We start from the raw sequence: 18,779 nt of genomic DNA on the forward strand, positions 1-18,779 counted from the left end.
GTAATAGAGGTAAATAGGCCTTCATCTGGTCAGTTATGCTGTGTTTACTGTCTGCTGTAACTGTAGGAGGCTTCCATGTCCTCCACTGTCCGTTTTGTCTTTGGGTTTCCCTAGTGACTCCTTCCTAAATAGAGCCTTGCATAGTCCTCTATAGATACAGTGTGTGTTGGAGGGAAGCATTTGATAATCCTGTGAGTAGGTCTCATTCTGTTAGTAGGTCTATGTCCCTGGATTGTTACCTTCACAAGCTTTTCTCAGCATTTTACCCCTTATTTGAGACAGGAGAACCAGAGGAGGTTGAAGTTAGCTAACTGCCCTTCTTCGGGTCAGATAAGGCTTTGGTAAAATAGTTTTCCTCAAGAGCTTGCCTTTATTACAGAGAACAGAACGAAGAATAGAATTCTCTGGGAGTGTTTTGACATGGTTTATTTTCCCTTCTCTCCGCTGGTAGCAGGAGGGGATTTTTCTCTGTTGTTTACCATGAGACCATGGTGGGGCTCCTGGAGGTAAAACTCATGAAAGTAGGGCCCTCCCTAAGACTTGGCCTCTTGGAGTTTTTAACTTTCAAGCTAATTCATAGAGACTCCAGTGATCTGTCAACTGGAGTTTAAGTGCTCTTGCCAGCACGAGCTTCAGCAGCAGGCTTCCACGCTTGGTCCTTCTCCACCTCTCTCTAGTGTGCGGGGCAGCAGCAGTTCTCCCTATGAGCTAAATTCTCTGATGGATCCAAGAGGAGCTGTTTTTTTTATTTGTTCACCTTTTCTTCTTCTTGTAACGTTGGGAGTGATAACATCCAAGCTCTCTACATGTTGGGGTGAAACCAAAAGCTCATAAATTTCTTTTTAATGATAATTTGGCACAAGTGGATATCACAGTAGAATCAAGAGATTGAGATTTATTGATCTCAATTATGTTGACCATTTTAAAGAACTGCTTTTAAATTAAAAATGTTAAGACATACCTATACTCATTCTTACAACTTTATTTTGTTTTACATTGGTCTTTCGTGGAACTGCCCACTGCTTAATAAGGAGGATCTGTAATTATCTTTGATTCTTAAGTCTTTGTAATTACATAAAATGGTAGAGGTTTAAAGAATGTAAGTATGAACTGCTTTGAGGGACCAGCACTTTGGATATATTTAACATTGGCTACCCTGTGATTTGATTTTATTAAACAAAGTACAGCATATTGTGTTTTTCTTTACCAAGAAATGTTTTATAGTTCAGTAATTATGTCACTTGTGCACCATTAAACTCAGCCAGACATAGAGATTTCTATTCATGCTATAATGGTCTTTATCAGACTTGGAAGTTCATATGCTTAATAAACAACTGGAGTTTTATACCTATAAAAATGCTAAAAATTGGTCTAATTTATTATAATTACCAATAGAATATTTTCCGTAAAATCTAATTGATATTCTGTTCTCAAAACTATGATGCATTGTTTTTAAACTATTATTTGTGAAGCTTTTAAGATAGCAAATTTGATTTGAAATTATTATTTTTCCTTAGGTTGCTTCCAACTGTAATTGATCAGAAATTATTTATTTTCCCTTTGGAATCCGAGGGTAAACTTTGGCCACCCCAAAGACAGTACAGTGTATTTCCACATGTTTTTCCAAGAACAAAGGTAGGAATAGAGAAATCTATAGTAACAGAGTAAATTAGTGGTTTGCTAGAGGCTGGGAGGAGGAGGCTGGGGGAGTGACTCTAATGAGTACCAAGTTTCTTTGAGGATGATAAAAATGTTCTGGAATTAGATAGTGGTGACAGTTGCATGACTCTGAATGTACTAAACACCATTGAGTTGTACTCTTTAAAAAGGAGAATTTAAAGTATATGATTTATCCTATATACTAAAGAGGTAATATGCAAATTAACCCTCACACCCTCACAAGATGGCTGCTAAGACCAGGCCGGCAGGGGGATTAGTGAGGGATGACCAAACGACTGAACAAGCAGGCTGCGTGGGGCAACCAGGCCGGCAGGGGGGGCCGTGAGGGGTGACCAGGCTGGCAGGGGGGACAGTTGGGGGCGATCAGGCCAGCAGGGGGGTGCAGTTGGGGGAGACCAGGCCGACAGGAGGGGGCAGTTAGGGGCGACCAGGCCAGCAGGGAGGGGGAAGTTGGGGGCAACCTGCCCAGCAGTGGGGGGCAGTTAGGGGTGACCAGGCAGGCAGGCAGGTGAGCGATTAGGAGCCAGTGGTCCAGGATTGTGAGAGGGATGTCCGAGGGGTCCCGGATTGGAGAGGGTGCAGGCTGGGCTGAGGGGATCCCCCCATGCACGAATTTTGTGCACCAGGCCTCTAGTATCTCAATAAAGCGGTTAGAAAAAAGTTAAGAGTAAAGTTAGGAAATTTGATTTGTGTCTAAATGAAAAAACATGTCATTGTTTTTTCAGATATATTAATGGCATAGTCAGTTTCTCTGACAAGTGCTTTCTTCAGAAAGCAAAATAAATCAGAACAGAATGCCTTCAAATTTTTAAACAGAGTCCTAGAAAGAAAGTTTCCAGGTGGCAAGAATAAAGCTCAAGAGGTGTCTGACTTTGCCTCCTTGGGTGGTCTTTAAAATTTTCTCTTGTTTCTTTCCTAACTCACCAAGCTAATAATAGCTCCCTTCTCTTCAGTACCAGGTACTGTTGTCAGTGCTTTGGGAATACTAACTTGTTTAACCTTCAGAACGATCCTAGGAGGAGTTGTTATTATTACTTTCATTTTATTGATGAAAAAAACCAAGGTACAGAATGTTAAAGAAATTGCACCCTCTTGCAATCCGGGACCCCTCGGGGGATGTCAGAGAGCTGGTTTCAGCCCGATCCACGCAGGCCAGGCCAAGGGACCCCACTGGTGCACGAATCCATGCACCAGGCCTCTAGTATGCATATAAGATCTTTGGTTAATCTCTTCCTGCCCTCCCCACTTCCTTCTGAGATTCATCAGTCTGTTCCATGTTTCCATGCCTGTGCATTGAGCATCTGCCCCCTGGTGGTCATTGTGCGTCAGACCTACCGGCCGGTTGGCTGGTCGGCCGGTTGCTTAGGCTTATATATAGATAGATAGATAGATAATTTATATACTATAAAATTCACCCTTTTAAAAAGTGTTTGATTCAGTCGTTTTTAGTATATACACAGAGTTGCACAGTCAACACATGGTATCCTTTTTATAATTGTTTATATTAACCTGTATTTTTCTTTCATCACACTTATCACAATTTGTAATTAGATATTAAGTTATATGGATTTTTAAAAGGTCTGTCTTTCCACTTGATTATAAGGAGGGCAGGATCCATTTCAGTTTGTTCATTGCTCTATAATTCTAGGGAACTCTCAATAAATGTTTGTTGATTAAATAAATGAAACCACCCCAGTAGGTTCTAAGGGTGTACTCATCGCCATAACATATTAGTCCAGGCTACACTCCCAAAGCAGCCTGCTCCCACCTTTGTCATTGTACTGGGTTTGTCCAGCCACTCCCTGTGGTGTATGTACACTGTGCCAAGGACTGTTAGAGCCACACGGGGATGAACAGCTTGGATCAGATCCCTACTTTCATAGACCTTACTCTAGTTGGGGGAGGGGAGATAGCTCATCGATAAGAAAATACCAGGTAATAATAAAGGCTTTGATGAAAAGAAAAGAGAATGCTGTGATAAATGGAGCTTAAACTTCTTTACTATTAAGTATCTGCTTCAGTTAAATTTGTATTTTTTTTGCCAAGAATCTCGGGAGGAGCACAGTTGGTCCACAAGTGGAAGATTTGAGATCTCTGGTTTACAAAGACAATGAAATAAAATATCTGAAATTAGGACTGTTGTTGAATGTATAATCGTTTGATTATTCCAGGAAAAAAAAATACCATGGCCAGAAATTTACTTTCCTGAAAGAGTTCTGAATCCTGACAAATGATTGTAAAGATAAGGAATCTAATGTGCTGTGTATAACCCCGGATTCTTTGAAATGCTGAGAGCATGGGTGAGCTTCATTTAGAAAGGGGCAGGGACTGGTTTCCCATCCCGATTTTACCTCCAGCGCCTGGATCCCTAGTGTTGTTTTATTTCTAATATCCGTGACATCTGCTTAAAAATGCATAACCACTGACACGAAGGATAGTCCTAATTTTGCATTGTAAAGTCAATGACAGACAGTGCTGTTTTGCCAGCTGCTCCAGCAGGCTGACTGCACCAACTCAAAAGCTTGAAGTATTAAGCAGTTGTGAAATCCAACTGGGATATTACTACCTTTAATTGCCCACAGCCAACCTTTCAAACTAGGTAAACCCCAGTTGCTTCTTTAAGCTCTGGTTCTCCAAAGTTGATAGTTGTTTTTGGAATTCCATTTTACACCAAAACACTAAAAGGAAAAACAATTAGGAATTGCTCAATTGTAATAAAGCATCATAATTAAGAATTGTTTATTAATTTTATTTTACATTTGAAAAAGCCATATTCTGATGAATACTGTGGGTAAGCACAGTATAATTTAGCTCCCTATCAACACCAGCCTAAACCCTCTATGGGCACCTTGGGCACATGTACTCCTAACAGTCAAGGAAAGGGTTTGAAATAAAAACAAAAGATAAGGAAGAAAGAGGGAGGGAAGGAGAAAGGCTTATAGGCCAGGAAGTATTTGATTTCCTTGTTGTGTCTGGCAAGTTAAGTCTGAAGGCAATTTGAAAATAGAAATTTCTAAACGGTTTAGATCAGAGGACCAGCTTAGAAGCACGATATACTTGGTATGTTTATGGAGCAGGGAAATAAAGCCATCTCACTGCTTGAGTTATTCTCTATATTAATTCCATAAAATGGGTGCTTTATCAATGAAACACACAAAAAATGTGTGATTGAATATGATGCAGCCATGTGCAACACCTGTGTCTTAGAGGGGAAGAATCTTTAATTTTGTGAATTGGGATCTAATTGAGAAAGTGATTCTCAAAATCTGATCAAAACTAAAGTTTTGAGGATTTCTGACATGATCCACATGGTGAGAGATCAAGGGCCAGTGAGGATTGATTCAGAGATTTTCCCTTTGAGTTCATGTCACTCAGCATCAGGGTGGATAATTTTGCTGATGAGCAGGGAGTTGGATTTTAGGAGTGGGGAGAAAGGAAGGTGTGCAATGAGCCGGCCACTGTGAGTTCTGTCTTCTCATTAGAATGTAGCTCCATATCCCTCCCCCCTTTTTTATGGCTTTAAAAAAAATCTTTTTATTATGAAAATATTCCAACAAACCAAGAATAGTGTATTAATAACCATTTTTCCTTCATCTAGATTTAACAATTGTTAACCTATTTTTTATTGAAGTGTTGTAAGATATAGACCTAATGACATTTCACCCCTAATGCTTAAACATGTATCTTAAAAATGAGCATATTCCTGCTTACCCACAATACCATTATCACATCTAAAATATATAAGAAATACCTAGGTCATATTCAGATTTCCTCAATTATCTCCCAAATGGCTTCTACTGCTCTTTTATGCAAACCCAGATCTGCTAAGATTTTCCTTGCATTTGATTACTTTATTTCTTAAGTCTCTATTAATCTAAAGCAGAGAGACTGTGTGTTGTTCACTGCTATACTCAGTGCCTGAACAGTGTCCAGCCCGGAATAGGATCGCAATAAATGACAACATAATGGTTAAAAGTATGGATTCATGTCCTATACCTTGGCAAGTCACCTAACCTCTCTGTGCCTCAGTGTCTTGCCCATAAGATAAGCGTAATAATAATACATATATATCTACCCCATAGGGTTGTGTAAGGATAAACAAATTAACATATGTAAATGCTTATCACAGTGCCCCACACATGGTAAGTGCTATATAAGTGATAATTATTCTTATTATTTGTTGATGGATACTGGTTAACCTCTATTAGGTACCTACTATGTGCCAGGCACTATTTTAGGCAGGGGTCCTCAAACTTTTTAAACAGGGGGCCAGTTCGCTGTCCCTCAGATCGTTGGAGGGCCGGACTATAGTTTTAAAAAAAAAACTATGAACAAATTCCTATGCACACTGCACATACCTTATTTTGAAGTAAAAAAATAAAACGGCAAAAACACCCGCATGTGGCCCGCGGGCCGTCGTTTGAGGACCCCTGATTTTAGGCATCAGCCAAACTCCTCTGCCCTCATGCAGCTTACATTCTAGGTGGTGTGGGGTAGGCATTACAAAAACAACCAAAAAAGGACTTGGAAAATAAATATGTAGTCGTTGGTTGGTGAGAGAAAAGCTGGGACGGGAAGGGGGTGTTGGGATGGTCTCACTTGCAAGAGGATCCTTGAACAGAAATTTGAGACATGAGGGGCTCAGCCATTGGCCATGTGGAGGAGGAGCATTCCAGGCAGAGGAGACAGAAGAGGCAAAGACCTGGATTAGGCGTGTGAACAGCAGGGAAGCTGAAGAGGGATGGGCAAGGGGGAGAGAAGTAGGAACAGTGGCAGGGGGCCAGATCTATGGACCACTGTGAGGACTGTGGGTATTTCCTGGAGTGAGTTGGGAAGCTGTTGGAGGACCAGAGGGCCGACATGGTCTGATTTGCAATTTTAAAGGGTCATTCTGGGTGTCGGGGTGAGAACATGATGATGTTACAAGGCAAGGACAGAAGCAGGGAGACCATATCACACCCTCAACAACATTTTGAGGAAGGAATTATTGGAATCCTCACTTTAAAGATGAGGAAACTGAGGTCTAAGGATGATAGTAATTTAAAGGTAAGGAATAGGAGTACTGGGATTCAAATTCAGGTCTCTCTGGCCTCAAAGTCCTGGCTTTTCCTCACCACTGAAAAAAATTACAGAAACTCGAGCTGTTTTCCTGTGTTTGCCACAAAGAAATTTACAATTGAAGAAAAGCAAAATAGATTCCTGATTTTATCCACAAATTTCTCTAACTATCCCCAGAATTATCCTCAGATCTGTCCCTCTAAACTTGCCCAACAAAACTCAGTGCAATGCACCTGATTAAGGTGACCCTTTTCTTTCTGGGGTCACACCAATGTGGCAATTATGAAGCTACATTAGAATTACAGAAAATACATTGTGATACTCTATCACATGTAATATTGTTTTACTGTAATTGGTTCCCATTCAGTTGGTTTACGTATATACTTTAAAGAGGTTTATACTTTACAGTGTACATAAGTTATAGCTAATGGAACAGATGATTAAGTGTGGTATTTGGGGTTGTTTCTTTAAAAAATGGGCATCAAAAATAGGCCTTAGGATAATATCTTCTAATAACATTGGTTCTATGATGAGATTCAATTAGCTGCATATTATTGAGTCATAGTGCCTTTTCCATGAACATATACTACTTGCTACAATGGCAAAGATTACCTGAATTTTGTTATATGGTATTCCATGCTCCAGTAATATTTCAAAGGTGGCATCCCAAATTTCTCATGCCCTTCTTGCTGACCTACTAGGAGATGCTAACTTCTGGACGTGCAGGAGAGCCATCATTCCCTGGCCACCAACTCATGAGATTAATTGTAGCAAACGGAGTTCATGGAGTTAGTCATTGGCCCATGTGCCACCAAAATTGGACAGAGTGCCCCCTTTAGCACAGTGCAGCTATAAAGCTGATGATTATGTCATTGTGTTATATTGTAAGAATTAGCACAAGCATAGTAAAACTAAAAAATGTCTTTCATCACTGGTGTGCTATTTCATTTTCCCAAAGATTTTAATTTTAATGCTACTATGTGCTGGAGATGCAAATCTCAGTGCTATAGGAGCTCACAGTCTGCAGATAGGCATTCTCCAGACTGTATGGTAAGTGCTATAATAACAGTTTTTTGGGGAAAAGTGCTTTGACTTAATTCTTGGGATCCTTTAGTCTGCTGTTGGATCTCTGTATATTATTCTTTATTTCAGTCAGTGTATGCTTAATTTCAAATGGGTCCTTTTTCATATCCTTGAGGGTCTCACTATATTTCTTGGAGGTTTCTAGAAGATTCTTGAGTAACCTTATAACCGTGGTTTTGAACTCTATATCCAGTAGTTTGCTTTCTTTCATTTCTTTTATTTGTGACCTCTTTGTCTCCACATTTTGGCTGCTTCCCTGTGTTGATAGAGTGGCTTTGTGTGCTAGGTGTCCTATAGGGCCCAGTGGCTTAGCTTCCCTAATTACCTGAGGTGGACACTCTTGGTGCACCCCTTTGTGGGCTGTGTGCACAGTCTTGTAGTTAAGCCTTGGTTGCTGTTGGTATCACTGGGAGGAATTGACCACCAGGCCAATTGGCTGCGAGGACCAGTTGTGTCTACAATGGGAGAACTTCTGTGCTGGAGACACCCTTATGGGGCAGGACTTGCTTTCGTGGGGCTTTGGCACTCACTGAGTCTGCCCCCTGAGTGTGTCTCTTATGGATCTGAAGAGTGGTAATCTGGATGGTCTCACTCTGACCACTGGGTACACTGGCTCTTGGATTTCCAAGGAGGAGCAAAGTCAGCCACTGCTTGAGGCCACCCAGCAGGAGCTACAGAGAGATCTGCAGGTTCCTCCTCTTCATTTGGGGTTTGGAGGTGCCCAGATGAGGCACAGCTATGAAGCAATGCAAGCTGCTGTGGAGCCTTGGGTCTTCTTTTGGAAGCTCTGGGGCTCTCTGACCCAGCTGCAGTTGTGTGATTGCAAAGGGCCAGGCCATTCATATGCAAAAGCCTCTGCGCACAGCTTGGGTGGGGTGGAGTCTCAGGGAATCACCAGGGTGGAGCAAACAGCAATGGCTGCCCGTCAGCCCTGCCCCAAGAGGCCCCCAGGTCTCTGTGTCCCGCGGCACAGTGCAGGAACAATGATCGCTTCCGGCCCAATGCCAGACAGTCCAGTTTCTCTCCGTATGAGTCTGGGTCCCCAGAGTCTCGCCCGGAACTGGAGTTCAGAGCAGTCGGGAGCTTGTATCTCCCTCCTGATTGAAAAAGACAACAGTGTACCCAGTTGCCAGCCCCTTTCTCGTGCCCCTCCGTACCTCCACACTTCCACACCTCTCCACCTCCTACGGGACTCAATGTGCTTTTCTCTTTCCTTCTAGTTGTAAAATTTCCACTCAGCCAGCCTTCCCATGGTTCTGGATGATATTCATTTTGTCTTTTAGTTGTAGTTTTGATGTGGTTGTGCGCGGCAGCAAGTTCAGGTGTTTTTCTATGCCGCCATCTTGGTTGTCCTATTCCCTCTATTCTTTCTGTTGAAGTCTTTTAAAGAAAATCCCAGGCATCATATCATTTTACCCTTAAATACTTTAGATAAAGACTTAAAAATATTATCACACCGAATAAATTAAACAATGCATTAATATGGTATAATTTCCAGCCCACATTCAATTTTCCCTGTTTGTCTTCCTACTGTTGTTGGAATCAGGATGTAAACAAGGTCCACACATTGCAGTTGTATCTCATTTTATCTGTAACAGTTTTCCTCATTTATTGGTTGAAGAAACCAGGGCATTTGTCATATAGGTTTTTCCCACAGTCTCAATTTGGTTGATTGTAGTCTTGTGGTGTCATTTTACATGCTTCTCTGTCCCTAGTAATTCTTATCAACTAGTTTTATCTAGAAGCTTGATCAAATTCAGGAAACATCCTTTTGGCAGGATACCTACTAGGTGGTGATGTGTCCTTCCGTTTAGAGCATTTCTAGAGGCAAATTCTTTTTTCTCTTTTCATGATGCTGAGATAGATCAGTGAGTCCAGGTATCACCAGCTCCACTGCCCTTTATAACAGGGGTAGGGAACCTTTTTTCTGCCCAGGGCCATTTGGATATTTATAACATCATTTGAGGGCCATACAAAATCATCAACTTAAAAATTAGCCTGCTATATTTGGTCAAACATTTAATTCATACCTAATGCCTTGGCCGGGCCAGACCAAATGATTTCAAGGGCCTTATATGGCCCACAGGCTGGACGTTCCCCCACCCTTGCTTTATAAAGGTTCTCTTCCACATTTCGCTTTAATGGTGTGAGCAACCATTGACATTTACCTAAATACATTATTTCATTAGGGATTGCAAAGGGGTGATTTTACTATTATATCTTTCCTTCTGCATTTATTAGTTTCTATGAAGAACTTTTCGTTATAACTCTTTGGTGAATCTTAAATATAGATTTTCAGGAATTCTGGAGGCTAAGTCCAGCAGGTCATAATAAATTCAAAAAGTCCTCAAAAGGCTGATGGGCTTTGATAATCAGCCCTGCTGCTGGCCAAACAGCTGAGGGCAATTCCCCTAACCTGATAATCCTGTATTGTTTACCAAACCTTACCTTTGATATGTGTGTCTGCTTTGCTAAAGGGCAAAATGTGTAAATAAAAAGCCGTGGGTCTGGACATTCAGGGAGCCCATTCCACTAGAGAAGGGTATCTATCTGGCTCCCCCAGTGCCTTCCAAATTTATATTTCTTGTTTAGTCTCTATCCATTTATGTGTCAGCCCCTTCTCCAGATTCCTGAACCCTTGCTGCGAAAAGACTGCGGCACAGGAAAAGCAGGATAGATGTTTGATTCTTTTATTTATCAAGGTTAAGATTAACTTTTAATTTTATTAAATTTCCAGGGGAGATGGGGAAATTGTATTAAGAACTTGTGGATTTTTATATATTTGAAGTGTTTAGATCTATTGCAGTTATTTTTTGATGAGTAGAAACCCCTTGCAGGTTGACTCCTGAGTAGTACTTTATAATTTGCAAGATACCTAACATACATTAGTCATTTAAACCTCACAGACAGCTCTGTGAAGGCAGGTATTATTACCCAGTTTTACAAATAAATCTAGAACATATGGCTTGAACCAGACTTGGTGTCCTTTGTACTTCCATTAAAAATAATAATGGTTGAAAGAAGCAGAATGTTAAAGGAAGCTGGATTCTTTTTCTCTTTTTTTTTCTGATTTTGAGATTAAACAGCAAATGTCTTTAACCAGCGGGACTATGATATTAAGCAATATACACTTTAGAAGGCATTACTTGTAGCAAACACTGGTGAGAATAATGTTATGCTGATAATACTGTAACTTAGTAAATAGCCTGTCTCAACTTTGTTTGTGAAGCATTTCAATTTTGATTACTCTGTGTGGGATCTCCTGCTCAGATGTATGTCATTTTATGGTCTGCCCATGTCTGGGGAGCTGGCATTACATGCTGCCTAGTGTTTTTAATTCAGAACTTCTCCTAAAAGAAACCTTAGCCTCTTATGCTCAAACCCTAGTTATAATAGCATAAGCTATTTCTTTCTTATATAGCTTTGTGGGCATAGTAATAAAATAAAAAACACAAAATCACTGATGAGATGAAAATTGAGCTCCCTGCTTCTGTGCAGCCATGTAGGTAAAACAGTAATTGGCTCTGATAATAACTTTTGTTCTTACAAACCAAAGTCTAAATGAGAGTCACATTTGATATATCTGCTTGTAATTACTATCAAAGGGGAGAATAAAGTATGGATTATTTAGTGACTCAAGATAGGTGAAGTAAATTGGTGTCTTTTCTTGACCAATTTAAGAAAAATTTCTGAAATTATTTCTGATACTTATTTTATTGTTGGTAAAAAACGATCACCTTCCAGAGCATGCTTTCCTGCTTAATGGATTGATTAATTTTGTGTTTAAATCTATAATTGTTTTTTCTAGGAAAATCTGGGTCTGATAAGGCAGCTTATGCTAAGTATTTTGCAACACATCTCTATAGATGTAACTTATAAAATTGTAAGACAAATTCAGATTATGAACGAATGTGGTAGTAATCTTCAGTGAAACCATTTGATACGTTAATTTTATTTAAATGTAGGCTCATTTGAATGTTTGTGAAGGAAAATTAAATCATGTGGGCTGCATATTATTTTGGTATACACATGCTTTGGTGCCAAAATAGTAAATATTAGAATGTTAATCATTTAAAGGACATTTCCCATGGCTTTAGAAGCCAACTAATAAAGAATTGATATTGCAACCTATTATTTTTGTTGGGTTTCTGCTTATATTTTGATTTCTTATCAGAACTATCTGTGCCAGGGCCACAGAAATGTAAAATTGGGCAGAAAACAACTGATTTTAATGCCAGTTTTAATAATAATTTGATATTTGATCATTTCTTTCTTACATCAGTCCCATAGCCACAGAAAGTTGAAGGACCATAATAAAACTAAGAAAATTACAATGGCCCACTAGCCAATGATCCCAGGATTAAAAAGTTCTAGCAAAGCTTAGTCCTGACAGATGAAGCTATTCCCATCAGTTATATCCAGAATACACATTTTAAAAACACCCTAATTGCAGAAACCACATCCAGACAATTTAACACATATTGGTAATGTCCTGATCCTTTAGGACATTACCAATTTCATTTTAGAATGAAAATTATTCTGAAAGTTTAATTAAGAAGAAACAAATTATGTTCAGGTATTAATTTAAACGAAAGAGACAGCCAGCTTCCATGCAAACACCCAGAATAGTGCCGTGAGTTTGGGTTAGCCACAGAAGGAAACCCCCTTACAGCTGTTAGGCACAAGATTACTTTTGTGACCACCTGTACTTCAAGGAGAAGGGAATAGATAGGTCTGGTTTGCAACCTGCGTCCCTGCATGGGTTAAATAAAGTGGGCAGTTAAGTATAGTTATTTGGCTTAAGAACTGCTATTAGAAAAATAAAAGGGAGGTTTGGCGCCTGTATTAAGAAGTAATTAGACAGCATACATTCTGTAGATATTTTTGCAGTCTTCCCCTTCACTTCGACCTTAGACATAGCCCATTGAACTAATCTGGTTCCTACAACCATTTTAGTAATTGCATCATATCCCTCAGAACAAAGACACTCAATTGAAAGGAAATCGGGTGTTTTAATCCCTTACAATGCCTCCTTTTAAACGTTATAGACCACATATTTACAATTCATATGGAATGTCCAGAATGGGACACATCGAAGAGGCAGAAAATAGATTGGTAGTTGCCAGGGGCTGGGATAGGGAGGTGCTGGGGAGTGATTGATAATGGGTTTGAGGTTTCTTTTTTCGGTGATGAAAATGTTACGGAATTAAAGAGGGGTTTTGGTTGCTATGACTGGCTGGCACAAGTTGTTTGGAGGGTCATCCTATACACCAAAAGGTGGCAAGTTTGATTCCCGGTCAGGGCACATGACCCCAGTTGTGGGCTCAATTCCCGGTTGGAGTGCATATAGGAGGCAACTGATGATGTTTCTCTCTCACATTGTTGTTTCTCTCTTTCTCTCTCCCCCTTCCTCACTCTCTAAAATCAACAAGCATATTCTCAGATGAGGATAAAAAATAATCTCTATATATAAAAGGCTAATATGCTAAGTGTCTGTCCCACCGGTAGCTATGACACACACTGACCACCAGGGGGCAGACACTCAATGCAGGAGCTGCCCAGTTGCAGTGACTTGGCAGCAGCGGTTCTCGGGTGACACACCCCGAAACCAGAGAGGAGGGAGCCTGATTCCCCACGGGGCTGTGTGATTCCACCTTCGGCCATAGGTTATGTTGTTGCTGGGGCACTATCGGCCCCAAATCTGGTTTACTGGACACTTGCATTTGTGTTCCACACCCTGTACGACAACAACTTTGCAGAGTGCCCTCTCGCACTCCGGGACCCCACGGGGGATGTCGGAGAGCCAGTTTCAGCCCGATCCCCACAGGCCAGGCCAAGGGACCCCACCTGCCAGAGGAACCCCGCTCACTCCGCAGACGCCCTTCTAGCCACGGCGCCACCCCAGGTGCAGCTGGCCAGGCAGGGACCATGGGAGGTTGGCTCTAGGGCGTGTCTGGCCCATTTCGCTCAGTACCACCCCGCTGGCCACCTTCTAATTAATTTCCTTACAATGTGCACAAATCCGCGCACCGGGCCACTAGTCCTATCTAATAAAAGAACAATATGCAAATTTACCATCACTCCAACACACAATATAGCTGTCCCCATGTGGTCAAAGATGACTGCCCCCATGTGGACACAAGATGGCCACCACAAGATGGCCAGCGGGGAAGGGCAGTTGGGAGGGACCAGGCCTGCAAGGAAGGGCAGTTGGGGGTGATCAAGCCTGCAGAGGAGGGCAGTTAGGGGTGACCAGGCTGGCAGAGGAGGGAAGTTGGGGGAAACTGGGCCTGCAGAGAAGGGCAGTTAGGGGGGACCCAGGCCTGCAGGGGAGAGCTGTTGGAGCGGGACCAGGCCTGCAGGGGAGGGCTGTTAGGGGTGACCAGGCCTGCAGGGGAGGGCAGTTAGGGGCAAACAGGCTGGCAGGGGAGCAGTTAGGCATCAATCAGGCTGGCAGGGGAGTGGTTAGGGGGTGATCAGGCTGGCAGGCAGAAGCGGTTAGGGGCAATCAGGAAGGCAGGCAGGTGAGCAGTTGGGAGCCAGCAGTCCCTCGAGGGGTCCCAGATTGGAGAGGATGCAGACTGGGCTGAGGGACACCACCCCCCCCCCCCCCCGTGTACAAATTTCGTGCACCGGGCCTCTAGTAATAATAATAAAGAGGGGTGATAGATAAAGGTTATACAACTTTGTGAATATGCTAAAAGCCACTGAATTATACACTTTTAAAGGAACGTTTATAGTATATGAATTGTACCACAATAAGATAGTCACAATACTTCAGAAACTGTTGGTAATAACATATTTCTTAAGTGTCAACTTACCTTTTAGCATCAAGTCATAGAATGCCAAAGCAAGAGAGGGTTGTGTGTGGGGGTTGCGGGCGGGGCGAAGGGGAGGATTGAGGAGGGTGAATAGTTCTTCAAGAGACCATCAAGTCTGTCACATTTTGAAAATAAAGAAAGCGGCTTCCAAAGGGGGGAAGTGACTTACCCAAGGTCATATGCAGGCAGTCCAGGGGAGAGCAAAACTGGAACCCACGTCTCAGGACACCTCTCCGTGCCCCTTCCCACCACCACTGCGCTGCCTACACTGCTGGTTACTCTTTAAACATCTCTGCTGTAACTCATTTGAATTATATAAAATGAGGAACATTTGCTTCAAATGATATGCTTTTTTTTCTTTCTAATGAAAGCATGCATTTTTCCTATAAATAGCAATATCTCTGTGAAGGAGTAAATAAATTTGTTGTGGTAAATGTACCAAGTCCAAACTGAGATTTACCTGTAACTTTCCCTTGAGGAAAGTGCCATATAAACAGACCAAGGGAGCCCTCTACCTGTGTGTTTGTAGTATAGATTTCATTGGCAAAAGCCTTGACCTGGAAAGCTAAAAACAAATCGAGACCAGGTATTCTAGTCCTTTGTCCCACCTTGGTTGGCATCTACCATTCTTTGTGAAAAAAAAATGAATGCTGTCTGAAGATGTATTTGTATGAGCAATAGGATACATAGAGGGAAATCTGCAGAAGGTTCCTTTTCTGTGAATAAATGAGAACAATTAACAGCAGAAATAAAAGACCCAAATATGTATTTTTTTCCCAGTGAAAACTACATTAAAATAATTCTTTTCAAAGAACTTTATACTCCTTTGAGGATATAAGATATTAGTAAGCATTTTTGTTTATCCAGCATGAAAGTTTCATTGTTTCTTTGTTTCAGCGAAAGATAGGGTTGAATGTAAAAATCATGCAGGATCCTGAAAACCTCCGCCACAGAGCTGCTGTCAATGAGAACTATGGAATCAGTTTGCCAAGTATTAATCAGAGAAAAGCATGTGTAAGTAATCAGTTGTTTTCATGAGCTCTTAATCTTTTTAAGAATAAAAAGGCATACATTAGTAGTGTAAGATATAATGTAGATTTTAAGTAAAGATTTTGATCCCTTTGTTCTTAGAATTTAATGGAGCGGCTTTCATTCTGTTTATAATTAGAAATGATTAAAACATGTGAACCTGTTTTGAAAAGATTCATTGGCCGCTCATTCAAATTTCTCTATTTTGTTCGATGGTCCTAAATAATCTAGTACCGTAATTTTTAACAAGGATGAGAGAATTTAACAACAAAGAGAATTAGTAGAGAAATTTTAAATATTTTATTTCTTTGATAATAGGTTTAGTTCAGAAGGAAACAACAGGGTGGTATCAGCTTCAATGGTGTATACTGATGCAATACACATAATTTAAGAAAATCATTCTAAACCTGAAGCCAGCAGGGATATTTCTTCAGGTCGGCAAAATGACGAAAGGGGAAAGCAATCACATGTGGGTTGCATCAGGGTTCTGAGTCTGTGCCTATGTTTGCATTGGTTTTCTGGTGAGTGGGGAAGCAAGGATTGGGCTTTTTCTGTGTTGTGAGGTTTTCGTAGGAGAATGAAGAGTAATGCCTCATTTAATTGGAAAATTGTTTTATTTGAGATTATTTCTGACACTAAAAACAATTATAGAGGTGACATCTATACATTATTAAGTACAGTTTTAACCTTTGGCTTCTCTCAAAAGCTCTTAAATGTATTTGGTCAAATCAAAACTAAAAACTGATTAATTTTAGAATTTGCAATTTTGGAATTGCAAAACCACTTCTAACCATCATAACAGCATCTTAATCTTCCAAACATCCTGCATAGCCATTTTCAACTGCCTACTTCATTCATGTAACCGTGTAATACATTTTTTAGTTTCCTTATATATGCTTTATGTTAGTCTAACAGGTTTGGTTTAAGAGCACTTTATCATATCATAGAAATACTTGTATAGCCTCAGAAATAACCAGAAAGTTAGGTATTTTTATTCCTGCTGAAACTTTATTTAAAATGTCACTGTGAATAATGTGAAAGAGTTTTTATCTGCTCCCATGAGCCCAAAGCCCTTGAAATAAAAATATTATTTCTGTGGCTGTGGAGACAGAAGCAGATTTCCCTTTTGTTGTTGTTGGTTTTCCCCCCTTCAATCTAAAATTAATATTGGCTTAGCTGGTGGAGCGCTGAGGCTTTGTAGCCCAAGGCAACTGCGGCATCTCATGCAAACTTTTCCTGATGAGTATTGAGGTTTAAAAAGGCATAATTCCAGATTTAGAGAGGATTATGCTTTGCTTTAATGAATCTTAGTGAAGACATAAATAGGAATTCAAAATTATATCAAAATTTGGGGTAGAATCTTAGTCCTTTATTATGTGTTTTTTCTAATTCCAAACTAGGCTAAGAGCCTTGGCTACTGTGCCCATGTATGTTGAACGCAGAGGATATGGGGAAGCTCTTTGCCTTGTCTGACATATAGATAATGCATGCTCATTTGATGCATTAAAAATCCCCCTTTTTCATGAAACTGGAGTTTATAAAATTTACACCAGAGAGCTTTAACATGTATATACATTAGGTACATTTTACTCAAATTGACTATTAGTATTTCAATCAAAACAGTTGACCCTATCTTTTTATGTTTATATATATATATATATATATATATATGATGGTACTAACTAAAAATAGTATTTTCATTTTGGATTTATAAAACGGAAGCATAGTGCAAAAGGCCCTGTGAAAGAAATATTCAGATGTTTGGTTTTAAACAACCATGCAGAGCACTTGGGAATAAATACAGTTGTGATTTACCTCTCATAAGACTGTTTTTGAAAGCACTTACCAAACTGAAGCAATGCGTCTAGTGTTGTGATGTATAGTTAATTAGAAAAGCAGCATCAAGGCTAATCGCTTTTTAGAACTACTCCAAACACTCAAAGGGGATTATTATTTGGCTGCCGAGGGCCATGTGTTTCCTTACTTTTGAAACTTAAACAGCTTGTCAAAAGCCTGTAAATAATCTCAGGCATTTTTTTGACGGAGCAAACTTGAATATGTTGCTAATTTACATGATCAGTTCTTAGAAACTGGTATTTTCTTCATTTTGTGAAGAGGTATATCCTTCCTGATAATAAGAGGCTGGTGTAAAGATTTTAATGCATTAAAAACACATATACCCCAGACACACGCGTACAACTCCCCTTCACCTCCCCCACAAAACTGCCTTCAGCATGTTATATCCTATGAACTCTATTAGTACAATCAATTTACAACAAAATAGTAAAAGTGAAACTTACTGATGATTTTTCCAATACCTTAAATGTGCGTAATGATGATGATGATGATGGTAATCCCTCTGGCAGGTTTGTGAGTAGGGCCTTGTAGACATGGGGAGACCAGAAGGAACCTCGGAAACTGTACTGACTGACGTTTAGTTCCAGCTAGACATTCCAATGCAACACATTAAAAGATCTACAGAAAATTTGACTTTGATTTACTTTTTAAAATAAAAAAGGGTTTCTTAAAAGATTTGAAACATGTATCTGTTAACATGAATTTTAAAAGAACGATTATGAATGCATAACAAAATAGCCAAACAAAACATTGCTTTGAATTGCTGCGCAAATAACTCTGATTATAACTGTTATGACCTAGAAAAGAATCGTAAAAACATTTTTCTTTTTGGCAAGATGTGAGTTGCTGTAGAATTATACTAGTTCTTTGGTCCCACTTTCCAAATAAATAAATATATAATGCAATGTAAACTTAGAATCTTTTATTTATTCATGAGGTTGGATTTAATACTATTATGGTTTCTAGATTTTATGAGTCATACGTTATGCAGTGTTTTTCACTAACTTAGTTGGGTAGCAACCACACTTCACAAATCATAGTTCCATTCTTTACTGTTTCACGTGGGGTGTACATTGTAATCTCTCTCACTGAAAGCACATTCATTTCTGAAATGATAAAGTAATGGAAAGCGAGGCAATTGTGTTAATGTCAGATGATTAGAAGCATCAGAAGTAAGGGGCGGGGGCAAGGAGGGAGGGGGTGGGCAAGAAGGGCTATTTCAAAACATGATTGTGTTTTAAGCCCATGCAT

At 40.1% G+C, this 18,779-nt stretch overlaps 1 protein-coding gene across 1 annotated transcript in view; it reads left to right on the forward strand.

The window, feature by feature from the left end:
- IQCH (IQ motif containing H) overlaps positions 1–18,779 on the forward strand; it is a gene marked incomplete at both ends in the record, with an annotated part of 213,432 nt that overhangs the window by 26,817 nt on the left and 167,836 nt on the right. The window contains 2 exon segments of the mRNA XM_079768988.1: positions 1,518–1,635; positions 15,540–15,656. Of these exon segments, the coding sequence (XP_079625114.1) occupies positions 1,518–1,635; positions 15,540–15,656 (235 nt within the window).

The sequence above is a fragment of the Cnephaeus nilssonii genome (genome assembly GCF_951640355.1).
Source record: "Cnephaeus nilssonii genome assembly, chromosome: 4".
In the NCBI taxonomy this organism is placed as follows: Eukaryota; Metazoa; Chordata; class Mammalia; order Chiroptera; family Vespertilionidae; genus Cnephaeus; species Cnephaeus nilssonii.